At 46.8% G+C, this 15,674-nt stretch overlaps 1 protein-coding gene across 9 annotated transcripts in view; it reads left to right on the top strand.

Annotated features, from left to right (window-relative positions):
• Positions 1–15,674, top strand: part of Cabin1 (calcineurin binding protein 1) — a 118,248-nt gene that overhangs the window by 29,716 nt on the left and 72,858 nt on the right. For 6 of the 9 annotated variants that reach the window (XR_001779404.2, XR_001779405.2, XR_380334.4 and 3 more), the window contains exons 18-23: positions 866–1,022; positions 2,127–2,242; positions 7,623–7,784; positions 8,887–9,093; positions 9,238–9,383; positions 13,103–13,364. Coding sequence is in view for 5 of the 9 variants with exons in the window: in NM_172549.3 (NP_766137.2) it covers positions 866–1,022; positions 2,127–2,242; positions 7,623–7,784; positions 8,887–9,093; positions 9,238–9,383; positions 13,103–13,364 (1,050 nt within the window). In the remaining 4 variants the exon portion in view is untranslated. Of the gene's footprint in view, positions 1–865; positions 1,023–2,126; positions 2,243–7,622; positions 7,785–8,886; positions 9,094–9,237; positions 9,462–13,102; positions 13,365–15,674 lie in introns of those variants that run through there. The other 3 variants (XR_001779406.2, XM_006513021.2, XM_006513022.2) reach the window with 3 other exon arrangements.

The raw sequence follows: 15,674 nt of genomic DNA, 5'->3' as shown, positions 1-15,674 counted from the left end.
CTACTTCCTGGGCTTTCCTATTCCTCACGCTAGCTACCCTAGAACTTCGGATTGATAGGTAGTACTGCTATCTTAGGTTGGCCACAGTGCCCCGTGTTTCCCAGGCCAGTGTTGGGGCACTCGATCTTCATTGAGTGTCCTCTGCTATCTTCTAAACTCATACTACGGCCATGCATAAGTCCTGCTGAGCCACAGCTTCCCTCCTCTAGGTTTATTTTACCCTCCATTTTGTTCTGCCATAGTCTAGATCCCTGCCATTGCTTTGATGAGCTGTGGAAGCCCTGTAGTAGTCCTTCCTGTACCTTGTACTTTTTAGTCCAGTCACCATCCTGCCACAAATACGAATGTCTCCTCCCTTCCCTAAACCCTTCACATACTGTCTGGGTTGGGTGCCAGGGTGCACAGATCTCCAGCTTTTCCTCTTCTGTTTTCTTAGCTGAAACTTCTGGGCCACCTATGGGATCCTGGCTTGTGAATGTGTCCTATGCCCTCATGCCCTGCCCTCTCTGGGTGTTAGGCATACCACAGTCATTTACCTGGAAGCCTTGAGGGCTTATGCCTGCTCACCCTGTGCATGAAACCCTATTGCCACTCCTGCTTTTATGGTAGTGTCTATATATGCCCTCATGGCTCATAGCTTCTCTATGCCTGCCTTCCCCTGGGTGTTAGGTCCCCTCGCCATGGTCAATAACTGCATGTGGCATGAGATTGCCATTGGTCATTTTGGGAGTCTGTCTGATGACAAACTGGGATACTGGTAGGCAGACAGCATGCCTCACCTCCTCCGGAAGGTGTTACAGCATAGGCTCATGTAAAGAGGCCTGAGGAGGCCGCCATGTTGTGATGTGCTGGTGCCCTCTGCCAGGTCATCGACTGCAGCATGGCTGTGCAAGAGGAGCCCAAGGAACCCTATGTCTCCTCCGTGCTGCCCTGGATCATCCTGCACAGGATCATCTGGCAGGAGGAAGACACTTTCCGCTCCCTGTGCCACCAGCAGCAGCTCCAGAACCCAACAGAAGAAGGTGCGTGCACTGACTAGGCTAGGAGGGATGGGCCTTTCCTGTCCCACGCCGTGGGGCCCTGTGGCCTTGTCCCAGGTATTGTGAGTAGGATTTTGCTAGTGAGTTGCCCGGCTTGTTCAGCCTCTGCAGCACTGTAGGATTTATGCTATAGGCACACCTCAGGGTACCCTCACCTCATGGAGACCCTTTGCTCAGTGATTTTTGTTTTAGTATAAATGTCTAGTAAGGAATATCTGTAGGACTCATGACGTATTTGTACTAAATTGTTTTCGCAAAAGACTTGAGTAGTGAAACGTGTAACCATAAATGTTTATTATTTTTCTTATAACAATGAAAATTACCCATACCGAAGTATCTTCTAAAAGCTGCTGGTAAGAGCTGGACATAGTGGCAGATACACCTAATCCCGGCTCTTGGGAGGTGGATCTCTGTGAGTGAGTTCAAGGCCAGCCTACTCTAGATAGCAAGGCCCAGGATAGGCAGAGCTACACAGAGAGAGCCTTTCTCAATGAAAAGAAGCAGGCAAGCTGTGGGCAAGTAAGTAAGCAAGAGGAACTAGTTTAGTACCCTCAGCTGGGGCAGCATACCCAGGGAAGAGCAGACATGTTCTGTGGACAGGCAGGCATGGCGCTGTGTCTCTCCACTGTCTTAATTCACTTGCCCTTCCCCCAAATAAGTTGCTGATGGTCTATGCATAGCCCAGAGTTCCAAGAATCCTGGGGCTTTTGGGGGAACTAGTAATAATTTAGTGATGCACAGATATTTAGTGGCGATTTAGTAGTCAAGTAAGCCTGAGTAGAGGAGTCTTATGGAGTTGTGAATGGAGCATGCATGACCCTACTGCTGTAACTTCTCTTTGAAAAGCACAGAAGGTGCTTTGAGAGATGTGCACCGGAAGCCAGTATTGGTTCTCAGGGTAGGTTTTTTTTTTTTTTTTCAGTTGATTTTTGATAAGCATAGATTGCTTATGAAAGCCAGCTAGGTAATTACTTAGAAGACAGAGGAAAGAGAAAATTCTGTGGTCATAAAAGTCATAAAAGAAGAAGAGGCATCCCCGCCATCCTCTGCTGCTGCATGGTTTTGCACTAACTCCTGTCTTCCCAGGGATACCGGAGATGCCCATGCTCCCATCTTCCCTCATGCTACTCAACACAGCACATGAGTACCTGGGCAGGAGGTCCTGGTGCTGCAATTCAGATGGAGCTCTGCTGCGATTCTATGTGAGTGACTCCTTGGGCGGACAGTATAAGGCTGGGGCAAGGAAGAGAGGTGGGAAAAGCCAAAGTGACTCTTTTGGGCTTGTGTTTGTCTGACTGTAGGGTCCCCATTACGCATCTTTGACTAATAATGCACATCTCTAATTTCTAAAACTTACTGCTGAAAGTCTGAACTTGGTTCCTGCAGCCTTTTTCTTTCTTACTGTGACAAAAATACCAGAGGTAATCATCTTTAATGGATGAAATTCCTTTGGCTCATGGTTTCAAAGACGTTAGTCCGTAGTTAGTTGACCCTGTTATCCTTGAGCCGTTGGCATAGACCATGGTAAAAGCACAGGTCCTCATTGTTCAATCAGGAACTATTATACAGACTGTGGTCAGTCTTAAACTTGCCCACTGCGACTGATTGGTGGTCACTCTCTTGGTTTACTGGAGATAAGCAGCATGAACCAGTCTCTGCTGATTAGGAAGCCAGGTAGTGCCAGACAAATTACAGAGCATCAAGTTTTCTGCATGTACCAAAGGAGGAGTATCTAGCTCAGCCTGTATACTTGCTAATAGAGTTTTATTGTGGCATTTATTACATAGCAATTATGGCCGCTTTTAGTATGCACTGGCAGGGACAAGATGAATATATATGGTTTTCAAGGCCTAAAATCTTTGTTCTTTGGCCCTATAAAAAGTCTTCTGCTGGGTAACTTCTGTTGGGTGGGCATATCCTTTGTAGCTGTAGCTTCTCCCCAGTGCTTCTCTAGTTTGCCCCATCTTCACCCAATTTTTACTACTTATGGGGGCCTGTCATTTACTTACTGTGTTCATTATTTGACTTTCCTCCACTGGCGTGAGGTTTAAAGAGTAGGTATTTTTGTTCACTTGGTTCAGTGCTGAATCCAATTGCTTAACGTAGCACCTGGCACAAACCAGATGCAGATTTGTGTGAATCAGGGCTCCAGAGGAGCAGATCTGATGGAACTGATATTAAAGAAGACTTATTAGACTGACTTACAGGACATAGTCTGGGTCGTCCAATGATGTCTGTCTCAAAACAGAAAGGCTAAGACTCCAGTAGTTGTTCAGTCCATGAGGTTGGATGTCTTAGCAGTCCCAAAATGGGGATAAAGTCCAGGAGACTCCCTGGAGAACTGCTCGTTTTCAGTCTCTGTTGGAATCCTGAAAAGTTTCACTTTTTTTTATTTTAAAAGATTTATTTATTTATCTTATGTATATGAGAACACTGTAGCTGTCTTTAGACACACCAGGAGAGGACATTGGATTCCATTACAGATGGTTGTGAGCCACCATGTGGTTGTTGGGAATTGAACTCAGGACTTCTGGAAGAGCAGTCAGTACTCTTAACCTCCAGCTATTTCTTCAGCCCCAGAAGTTGGACTTTTAATACCAGCTGCTGCTGCAGTATAGATAAACTTGCCAGTGAGGGTGAGGGCAAGCAGGCAAAAAAGCATAGCTTCCTTCTTCATGTCCATTTATGTGGGCTGCCGTGAGAACATATGGCTTAGATTTAGGGTGTGTCTTCCTACCTCAAATAATCAAGAAAATCCATCACAGGACTGCCCAGAAGTTTGGGTTTTAGTTGATTCTAGACACAGTCAAGGAGACTGAGAGTGTGTACAGAGCTTTTGCATGCATAGGGTTGATAGTTTGCAAAGCCTGTATTGCTATCCAGGAGTCAGCCTGCTTCAGTACTCTGCCAGAGTGCAGAGACACTGCTTCTAGGAGGTCTCAAGGCAGATCTCTCATTGAAGGCAAGTGGGGAAGATGGCTCAGTGATTGCTGTATAAGGATGAGGACCAGCGTTCAGATCCCCAGAACCTATGTGTCTTATGCTTTGATGAAACACCATAACCAAAAGAAAGTTGAGGGGAAAGGGTTTATTTAAATAAAGGCTTATACTTCAATCACTAAAGGAAGTCAGGACAGGAACTCAAACAGGGCTGGAATCTGAAGGCAGGAGCTGATGCGGGGCCCTTGGAGGGGTGCTGCTTATTGGCTTGCTCCTAATGTTCAGCCTGCTTTCTTATAGAACTCTGGACCACTAGCCCAGGGATGGCCCCTCTCACAATGGGCTAAGCCCTCTTATGTTAATCACTAAGAAAATGCCCTACAGCTGGATTTTATGGAGACATCTCATCAGAGGCTCCTTCCTTTGTGATTACTCTAGCATGTGTCAAGTTGACATAAAACTAGCGAGCAAGCCAGGCGTGGAGGTGCACGCCTTTAATCCCAGCACTCGGGAGGCAGAAGCAGGCGGATTTCTGAGTTCGAGGCCAGCCTCGCCTACAAAGTGAGTTCCAGGACAGCCAGGGCTACACAGAGAAACGCTGTCTTGAAAAACAAAAACAAAAACAAAACAAAAAAACCCTAGCCAGCATAGTGTGTAAGTTTATCAGGTGGCGTCCTTCCTCATGCGCTGTGCCTCCATGCTAGACTGGCTGGCTGGTGGGCTGAGCTCCAGGATCCACCTCTTTCTGTCTCCTGATGCTGAGATTACCAAGCACAGACCCCACTACACCCTACTTGTTAAATATGAGTTCTGGGGATCAAACTCGAGTCCTCTTCATGCCTATACAGTAAGCACTTTGTGTGCTGTGCAGTCTCCCAGACCCTTTGTCAGCCCTGTATACTATATAGACTTAAACACTGATAGTGATCCAAGAGGAATTCTGCTGATCTTTATTATTTGTAATCCTTACAATTATTAATGAGGTTGGGTACGTTTTTCGCCACATCCTGGGCATCTTGGGTTCTGGAATTCTGGTTAGGGACTATGAGGGAATAAAGAAAGACAGTTAAGTGGGATCAGATAAGAGTTCTCTTAACTGTTCCCTCTAGCATCCTGCTGCCAACCTGGAACTTCAGCATGTTCATTAGGCACAGCACAATGGAAGGGATTAGTTTGTTTGATAGTATGTCTCTGTCGGCCATCAGTCTCAGGCTGTAAACACCTGAGTGGAGGAAGCTGTACAAGAGAAAAGCTTTGCTATTACTCTTGACCCTGGCCCTTACGGGGTATGGCTTTGCCAATGTCCTATGGGTCATTTGGCCTTGGCACCTTCAATAGGTCATGCCCATGTCAGAATACACATTCACTGGGGCTTTCCTCACTCGGCTTCTTCCACCTCTATACCATTTTATGTTTGTTTATCCTTGGTTTCCTCTCTTATAATTTGGCTGCTCATAAAATTTGTAAGTTTTCCTGTGAACTAACTTACCTTCTCTGTGTCATTCCCCCAAATTGGTTCTCTACAGATTTTCAGTCCTTGTCTGGCATGTCCCACCAAACACCATTCCTGGGCAATTGTTTCTGGGCAGCTGCTGTGGTTTAACTTCGTGTGATGTCTCATCTACAGAAATCTGAGGTTCTTGTTTTGTCTTTGGGGACAGGGTCTCACTATGTAGCCTATACTAAACTCCAGATACTCCTGATTCAGCCTTCTGAGAGCTAGGAGTATAGGCATGACCTGCACATCCAGCCAGAATGTAAACATGTAATATCAAGTCACCAGGCTTGTCCATTATTGGTGTGATGTCCCCATTCATGAGATCCTTCTCGGGGCCAGTGGGGAGGCATATGCTGTCAAGCCTCATGGCCTGAGTTTGCTCTCTAGAACCTACATGATGGAAGGGGAGAACTGAGTCCCTCTACATGTGTGTCATGGTATGACAGTGCCCTCTCCTCCATAAAGCAAATGAATAAACAAACGTAAACAATAGAGGAAGGAAGGAAGGAAAGATGGAAAAAACAAAGCACATGCCTGGAATCCCAGCACTTGGGTGGTGAGGCAAGATAATCAGGAGTCCAGAGCCACCTCAGGCACATGAGACCCTGTCAGTAAACAATGAAACACACTGTTACATGCATTCTTCATTCCATGTCAGTGTTTGTTTGTTTATAAGATAAGGCAGGCCCAGTTTCACATTCCATATAGATGGCCAAGTTGGTTTGAGCTCTGAGGCTCCTTTATCCCTTGTGAGTACACAGGGGTTATCATCAGATAGACACTGTCTGTGCTGATGTAAGTAAGCAGCCTGTCCAGTCCTGTGCTGGTGCCACAGATGGTCTGGTTAGCTATAGGATTCATGTCCTTACCTTTTTCCCATCATAGTCTTTTGGATATTCTTAGTTCTTCCTTCCATAACGTTATAAGATAAGTGTATAAAATTTTGAGAAATTGTACCCTCCCTGGAATTTTGGTTAGAGTCAGTGGCCTTATTGATTAATATGGGAGAGAAGTAGCCACATTGAACTCCTTAGTCAAAAATAGTATATCTCTCCATGTATTTCAGTCTTACATGTTCCCATTTCTTATTTCAGTTATGTATATTTTGTTTGAAGACTAAGTTTTTGTGTGTGTTTCTGGGGCTCCAAGAAGGCCTTGTATGTGCCAGGCATGTGGTCTGCTGGGGTCCTATACTTCCAACCCTGGGAACCTTTTAAAAACTTGCTATTGCAAGTAGATGCTTAAATTAATTTTTATTTCTGTCTTGTTTTGCAAACATATTGGAACATTTTAAAAAGAGATCTCTCTTAGACATGGTCTCTTAACTTATTATTTGGTTAATTATAATGGGTCATGGACTTGATGTATTTCTATATTAATGATTATAGTCTATGGATACCTTCATTTCCCCCTTTCTTTTCACTCTTTATGGGTCTCTCTTTTTTTCTCTCTTATGTCAGTGCCTCGTCACAGGATGGTCACACTTTTTTCTGTAAAGAAGAGAGAGTTTGTGGGGAGGGGGGTCTCTGCAACGCCTCAGACTCTCGTAGTAGAACAAAGACAACAGAACTTGTGGAGATTAAAGTTGAACTTCCCTGGGAATAAATTTAGGCATAACATTTCATATCCAGAGCCATGACAGCTTTGCTGTATTGTTCTTGTCTCTGGTTCTCAGTGATGGTTTGTTGGGAGGTTTTCCTCAACCCTAGTGGGATTTAGAGTTGTTTGTACGTATTTGGCACCATCTCCTCCATTGGAATCTGACCATTTAAGAAATAAGTTCTATGTTAAACTTTGCCTAAGAAAAGCTGCTGCTCAGTAAATGCACACTTAGTAAACGGATGGAGAGATCTACCTAGAGTATCTTGTGGTGGTGCAAATGCTGGCGTGGTGTGCCAAAGTCAGGTGGGTCAGTCATATGCTTCAGAGGATCCTACTGCCAGAGCCAGCCAGAGCAGTTCTGTAGGGATATCAAGTCCTTTCTAGGAAGCAGGACTTTTGGAATCGAGCCATACAAGAACCCCAGACATTGCCTCCTCCAGGTAAAAGAGTCGATGAAGTGGTGGTCTCCCTGGGGTCCTGCTTTGACATGTAGGCTGAGCCTGTAGATCTGTTTCCTCAGGCATCTCTTTCCACTGTCACAGGTGCAAGTTCTCCAAAAGGAGCTTGCTGCGTCAGCCTCTGAAGACACTCACCCCTACAAGGAGGAGCTGGAGACTGCCTTGGAGCAGTGTTTCTACTGCCTGTACAGCTTCCCCAGCAAGAAGAGCAAGGCCAGGTACCTGGAGGAACACTCAGCCCAGCAGGTGAGGGTGAGCCTGCTACCCCAGGCCTGGCAGGGGCAGTGTTGGAAAGCAGGAGCTCCTGTGAGGACCTTAGATTTGTTGTACTGTGCAGACCCACACCACAGGCTGTACCTGGAGCAGGTGTGGTCTGATGGTTGATCAGAGGAAAGGGGTTTCTTAGAAGATAGAACCCATAATTGATTCAAAATGCAGCATGGCATGACAATTGTTCACAGGCTTATTTGCAGTTTGGATTACTTGCATAATTCCATAGATACTTTTCTTTTTGATTTGTTTTTTTTTTCCAGAGTAGCATTGGGTATATTATGTCATGGCTAATGCCATGAGTCATTCTCCAGCCTTAGATACTCTATACCCTAAAGTGTAGGCTCCTTAGGATGGCACATCCACTATGGCCTAAGGGTGTGGAGCCTTAGCGTCCCACCCCCACCATGAGAACACACACACACACACACACACACACACACACACACACACACACACACCTGGCCAAATTCGCATGGTTTCACAGATTATAAACTTTAGTTTCCAACATTTGCAGTTTTAGAGACCAGCTCCAGCTAGGCGTGAGTCCTAAGAGTAATGTCTTAGGCTAGCCGTGTAGTTCAGTTTGTAGGGATGAAGCCCTAGTTTGTCACTAGTGTTACACAGAACCAGGTACTGTGAAGCACACCCTTGAGAGGTGGAGGCAGGGTCATTAGAAGTTGAGAGTGAGCTCACAGTCATCCTGGACTCCATAAGATCCAAGTGCTGAGGGGAGTGGATGGCTTAACAATTAAGAACACTGCTGCTCTGAGTTTTGTTTCCTGCATCCATAACATTAATAATATAAATTTGTGCAGTGATATCCTCAGGGAGTTTGAGCCATTGGAAATTAATTCTAAGGTAAATTATATTATGCCAACCCAAAAACCAAAAGACTTGGGCATTTTAGTCAGCTGGAATGGAGGCTTACACCCTCCATTGCAGATGTAAGAAGCAGGATAGGGAAGATGCTTTGTCTTCCAGCACACTGTGACCTTAGCTTGTCACGTTGGAGATGAGCGTTTCCTTATTTCTCAACCTTGCATGTACTATGAGTCTGCATCTGTCTGTTTTCAAGGTGGATCTTATATGGGAGGATGCCCTGTTTATGTTTGAGTATTTTAAGCCCAAGACCCTCCCTGAATTTGATAGCTACAAGACAAGCACTGTTTCTGCTGACTTGGCAAACCTGTTGAAGAGAATTGCTACCATTGTGCCCCGCACAGAGAAGCCAGCTCTGAGCATGGACAAAGTCTCTGCCTACATTGAGGGAACCTCAGCTGAGGTGGGCCTCAGGGAAAATGGGATGGTGGGGGTGATGGGCTTCCCCGCACACACTGCTGTCCGCTCAGCACCACCTGCAGGGGTCAGAAGGCGAACTGGCGGGTTGCATCCTTGACTGCGCAGCACTTGTCTTCTCTCATGCCAGGCGCCCTGCCTTCCAGAAGGAGCGGACCCCACCCCTCCCGTGCTGAATGAGCTCTACTACCTCCTGGCTGACTACCATTTCAAGAACAAGGAGCAGTCTAAAGCCATCAAGTTCTACATGCATGACATCTGCATCTGCCCTAACAGGTGGGCGGTGTGCTGAAGAGCTGTGCTGCTGCAGGAGGCCTTCTGACTCGAGCTAGCTCAGCCAGTTCAGTGAGCCAGGTTAAGTTTCCTTGTCTGCAGCAAGATAAGGGGAAAATGGCAAAATGATTTAGCGTTCTTGAGTGAGAGAGAGGCTTCTTTTCTGAAGTCCTCTGGGATCATTTGGTGTCAGTAAAGGGAGAAGATGATCTTTTGGGTTCGGATGCACAGGACAAGGATCATATTGTTGGTTTTGTGTTGCTTCTTTTCCTGGTAGCAGGAATCACGACAACTAATGTGTGTTTTGGGTAAATACTCTTTAATAGGATTGCTTTTGGGGGTTAAGAGGGAGTACTTGGGGTGTGAGATGGCTCAGCGGTTAAGAGAACCCACATGGCCACTGTAATTTACTTTGTAGGATCTAACACCTTTTTCTGGTCTCCATGAGCCCCAGGCACACACATGCTGCAATACATGCATACATACTTGCGAACCACACATGTAAACTACATAGCAGAAGAGTCGTACTGGAAATTCTGGAGCCTGAGGTTATTTCCCATGCTGTAATGACATCATTGGCAGTGAGGTTTGTCCTGGTGCCCTGTTGTGCTCTGTGCTTCCTCTGCAGACCACTGTTGAGCCTCCTTCTAAAATGGACTGACTTTCAGATCTCAGCATTCTGAAGGGCTCAGCTATGCTCCCGAAACTCGGAATACTTGACTGAAAGGACTATCACTAAAGTAGGCTCTGGGTGTGGTCAAAATGAGGTTACCCCTGTAGCCAGCCTATGTCTGAAGGTATAACACTGCAGACAAACTCTCCAGAAGTACTTAGGGCTACCACTGTGGCTGCCCTTGAACATGGGGGATCACATAGCTGCCCTGCCTCAGGAAATGACAGAAATAACCTTTCTACAATTCTACCTGGGGCAAGGGAAGAAGGGGCCGGGATCTGAATAGGGATCAAGTTTGTAAGACATCACCTGTATGAAAGGTCCTCAGAGGCCCCTTTTGTTCAGCTTGTGTTTTTCTCCTGGCAGGGAGCCATGTACTTAAAGCCCTGCTTGTCTTTGAGGTGGCTCCATCAGATGAGATGGTATAGACCAGTACTTACACTAGTTGTCTTTGAGGTGGCTCCATCAGATGAGATGGTATAGACCAGTACTTACACTGGTTGTCTTTGAGGTGGCTCCATCAGATGAGATGGTATAGACCAGTACTTACACTGGTTGTCTTTGAGGTGGCTCCATCAGTTGAGATGGTATAGACCAGTACTTACACTGGTTGTCTTTGAGGTGGCTCCATCAGATGAGATGGTATAGACCAGTACTTACACTGGTTGTCTTTGAGGTGGCTCCATCAGATGAGATGGTATAGACCAGTACTTACACTGGTTGTCTTTGAGGTGGCTCCATCAGATGAGATGGTATAGACCAGTACTTACACTGGCTGAGCTTGTGCAGTATGACATTGTGGATCACCTGCTTCCCCATTTGAAAAGGGAGAATAACGAAACCTGCCACTGTGGCATGGTCGGCTCCTGGTCCACAGTCAATGGAGTCAGAGTCCTAAAGGTGCAACTAGACCTCCCTTTAGTCTAGTGGCCCTCAGCCCTCCTAAGGCAGCAAGCCTTTAATACAGTTCCTCATGTTGTGGTGACTCCAATCATAAAGTTATTTCAGTACTACTTCATAACTATAATTTTGCTACTGTTTTGTTTTTGAATTGTAATATAAATAATCTAATATGCAAGATATCTGATAATGCAACCCCCAAAGGGGTCACGACCCACAGGTTGAGAACAACTGCTCTCACCTGTTTAGAGGATGTTTGTCTAGTAGATCCAGCCCTCAGGGTACTGGAATATCTCCTCTGAGGATGGGTCCCAGTGTAGAAAGGCTTTTGTCAGCTTGGTGCTAGGTCTCATTCCAGAGCCGCCTTTATTCTGAGCTTTACAGGCAGATACCAGTAGAGACTTGGGCTCCATCAGTTCCTTGGTACTAGCTAAAATATAAAGTTGGTTTGTTCGTTCGTTCTTTCTTTTTTTCTTCCTTCCTTCGTCTTCCTCTTCCTCTAAGCCTTCTGATAGGGTTGACACCCATGATAGATGGTAGGGTGAACAGCAGGGCCCTCGCTGCACTGTTAGAGGTCCTTTGAGGATCTTGCAGCTTTCCTTCACTTTCCTGCTTTTGGCTGAACTGCAAGTGGTACCAAATTAGATAGGTGTTTTGGGATGGAGGTGGGGCTAATACCTAGTTGGCTCAGCACTTCTGCTCTGGAAACAGCTCTGAGCCCAGTACCAGGACTAAACCTGCTCTGCATAAGAGCAGAGAATATGGACTATGGGTACTTCCTCCTCCTGGGGTCACATTGTTACTGAGCCACAGGTTGCCCTGCAGGCCTGTACTCCTAGAATATGGGTTGTGTGCAGATGCACCTGGATTTGACACTTACATTAGGAGGGGTCACTCTCAGTAGTTTTTCCCCTGTGCGTTTTTTGTTGTTATTTGTTTGTTTGTTCTTAATGTATATGGGTGCTTTGCCTGTAAGTATATCTGTGCATCATGTGCGTGCCTGGTACATGTAGAGCCGAAAGAGAGAATCAGATCCCTGGAAATGGAATTACTGATGACTCTAGGCTGCTGTGTGGGTGCTGTGAACCAAGTCCAGGCTCTCCGAAAGAGCAGTCAGTGCTCCTCATTGCTGAGCATCTCTCCAGCCTGCTGCTTTTTTTTTTTAAGATGTATGTATGTATGTATGTATGTATATGAGTACACGGTAGCTGTACAGATGGTTTTGAACCTTCATGTGGTTGTTGGGGATTGAATTTTATTTTAGGTTCTCAACTTGCTCCAGTCAACCCGACTTGCTCCAGTCAGCCCTGTTCACTCAGTCCCTGCTTGTTCCAGCCCAAAGAGTCATTTATTATTATACATAAATACACTGTGCACCAGAAGAGGGAGTCAGATCTCATTATAGATGGTTGTGAGCCACCATGTGGTTGCTAGGAATTGAACTATGGACCTCTGGAAGAGCAGTCAGTGCTCTTACCCACTGAGCCATCTTGCCAGCCCTCCAGCCTGCTTCTTAGCTTTCACAGTGATGCTTTTCTGCTGTGGTTGCTGTGTATGGAGGATGTGGTTCTTATGTAGACACATAGGCACAGTCACATGTCTCCTTTCCTCAAAGTGAGGGCAGCTTCTCCTAGAACTGGTAGCTATTGAAAAGAAGTCCCTGTTGTAAAGTTGGCCCTGGTAAAGAAGAATCTTCCCCTTTAGCCCTTCTCCCTGTCCCCTTCTCCAGAGTAACCCGAGCTGAGCTGGGAAGAACTCCCAGGCCACTGAGGAAGAAAGGCTCCTCTGAGAAAGCTCTCCCATGCTTGCTGTCCTCTGCACCAGCGTGTCTTTGGTGTCTTTCCTGCTTCTCTCTTGCACGGTGTCACGCGAGCGTGTTGGAGGGTAGTAAAAGCACCTCTGGGTTTCCCTGGCTGCTTCTGCCTTTGCCATCTCCTGGGGTGATCAGAGAGTTCCGCACGCCAGTTTTAAGGTGTGGTGGGCTGAACTGATGGTGTATAGGAGGGGCAGCATTAGCTCTGCTTCCATAGTGTCTGCCGACTGTCTGTCAGGCTGTAGTATCTGCCGGACTCTCTGTCAAGCTGTAGTGTCTGCCGTCCATCCTTCAGGTCAGCAATGTTGGTAGCTGTTGCTTTTCTCACTACCCTAGGTTTGACTCCTGGGCGGGAATGGCTCTGGCCCGGGCCAGCCGAATTCAGGACAAGCTGAACTCAAATGAGCTGAAGAGTGATGGGCCCATCTGGAAACATGCCACACCTGTTCTCAACTGCTTCCGGAGGGCCCTTGAGATTGACAGCTCTAATTTGTCCTTGTGGATTGAGTATGGTACCATGTCCTATGCCTTACACTCTTTCGCATCCCGTCAGCTGAAGCAGTGGAGAAGTGAGCTGCCCCCGGAGCTTGTGCAGCAGGTGAGGAGGGTGCTACAGAGGGCCTGCCATTGTCTGTCTAAATAGGCTGGCCTAGGTCCCTGCTGCTCTTTGTTCTGACACACCAGCTCTCTGGGACATGTGAACTGTTTTCCTGCAGGAATGTTGTTGTTTCTTGGTCGTTGGGCACCTAGTCCATTGACAACAATTTCAGAGGTAGACTCTTATGACCTGCCTGACTGGTCATCAGTTTGAACGGAGTTGAGTAGTGAAGAAGGGATAAGACCATCTGAAGTAGGCACCGATTCCCTGTTTCCAGAGAAGGACGTGGGGGCCGCGGTAATATGCTTGGCCTGGCATTAGGGTTTTCAGTTGCCATGTGTGGTGTTCCTCTCGGCAGGATGCAGGTCTGACCTACAGCTCTGCTCTGTAGAGCATCACTGGTTCCTTCAGATGCAAGTGAAGGGATCGCTCCGACATGCTTTCGGATTTCTTAGCAGCAGGTGGAGGCTGCTAGAGATCAGACCTGGTGAGCACAGACTGCTGTAGAGCTACATCCCCACACCATGCAGGCCAGCGGGGCAGTAAGAGGTTGGAGCTCAGGAAGATCTCTGAGGAAGAAGGTTGAAGGAGCTGACCAGTCAGGTAGATAGTACTTGGTTTCAGGTTTTGCACTGATCATCTGTGATGAAAACCCCAGGCAAGATGATGGCACTGCCGACACTGTTGACACTGCTGGGTGGCTGGAAGAGACCCTCTGCACTCGCCACTGCCCTCCTCTGAAGCGTTGTTGCCTTGATGGGGAGCTGACAGTGTGCTGAGGTCCCTACTGCCTCTAGGACCCTGCAGAGTAAGACACTGGCCTGCAGAGCCTCTGAACTTGGCAGATGATACTGCAAAAGCTGAGGAAGAATGCAGCAGTAGACTTCTCCACTAGAGGTTGCCAGTTTTATATCTGAGCTGCATCCTTAACAGTCTGCCCTGAACACAAGGCTACTGTTTGAGAACCTCGGCTCCGAGAGAGTCATGAAGTGAACCCACTTAATGAGGACTGAGTTACTGTAATCAATAGTGAATAAAAGATGTCATTGGGCCTTATGAAAAAATTAGTCGTGAAAATGCCTCCTGAATCTTGTGTCACTAGAACTTGACAGTTCAAGAATGTGCTCTTCTTTGTGAGCAGAGCTGAAGTTGACTCTTGGAGAGCTCAGCTTTCTGTCGGTTGTAGGATTCTGTAACACACACCTTTCACCTTTGCAGCATGCATTTTAGAAAGCTACGTTTCCAAAGCTACTTGGGAGCGACCTCCCTTGCCCTGGGACTCTCTGAATCCTCTGTGCCTTTCAGGGGTATTCTCTTGGCAGGTAATGGTCAGCTGTGCTCACTGTGAGTTCTGGAGCATAAAGGCTCAGAGTTTGCACACTTGAGGGGCAGCACGACCCTGGGCTTCCCTGCTGTTGTGTGAGGCCTCAAGGCACTGCTGCTGTCCTCATCTGTGCTCGGGCACCTCGCCCTCAGCTTAGTAGCTCGTCTCTGGCTTCTAGACTCAAAGCAGTTTGGTCCCCATGTTTTTCTTCCTCAGTGTGCAGACTGTATGAACTCTATAGATAAGTGAGAATAGGGGCTCCATACTTGGCTGGGTCTTTTGGGTAGGCGTGGAGCTTGTTAAAAGGACGTACCAGGGACCTGCAGACAGAAGCTGTGCTTTTGCAAGCTCCTGGGTGGGCATTATGTTTTCCTTTATTATTTTTTTAAATTTATTTTTTTCTTCAGTAGTTTAGATGTGACATCATAGGGATAGGCTTGAGCCCAGAAGCAGAGAGTATGTGTGAGAAGTGTCCTTAGAGGTCCCAGCCCACTGCTAACAGGGCAGATATCAAGTGCTGTGCAGGGCCTTGTCCTGACAAGAACAGAGTGGAGAAGTGCCTGCATTGCCTCTCATCTAAGCATCACCTCCTTTAAGAAGTTGTTATTTATCTTTCTAGACTGTACAAGGAAACAAAGCCTTTTTACACACAAGTGGTGTGTACATTTAGAAAAGTCTAGGAGGATTTGCCTGTTGGACTTTTCCTTTCATCCTGGATGCCAGTGTACTAAATGCAGTGTCTGGCTTCCCTTTTCCCTCAGCCTGTGCTGTAGATCTCTACTCGGGTCACTTTCTACGGCTCCAATACAATCCTTTTAAATGTGAACTCAACTTTGTTATAGCCGACCATACAGAAACCCCTTATTGCTTCATTGGGTGGCCTTATAACAGTAGGGACACAATTATCCTCCAGGTAGACACACTGAGGTGAGGTAGTCCCTCCCCGTGAGGGAAGACTTGTTCCGAGAACCGAGAGGACCTTTTGC

The sequence above is a fragment of the Mus musculus genome, chromosome 10, assembly GCF_000001635.26.
Source record: "Mus musculus strain C57BL/6J chromosome 10, GRCm38.p6 C57BL/6J".
NCBI classification, from domain to species: Eukaryota; Metazoa; Chordata; class Mammalia; order Rodentia; family Muridae; genus Mus; species Mus musculus.
This window is presented reverse-complemented; position numbering and strand designations above follow the sequence as displayed.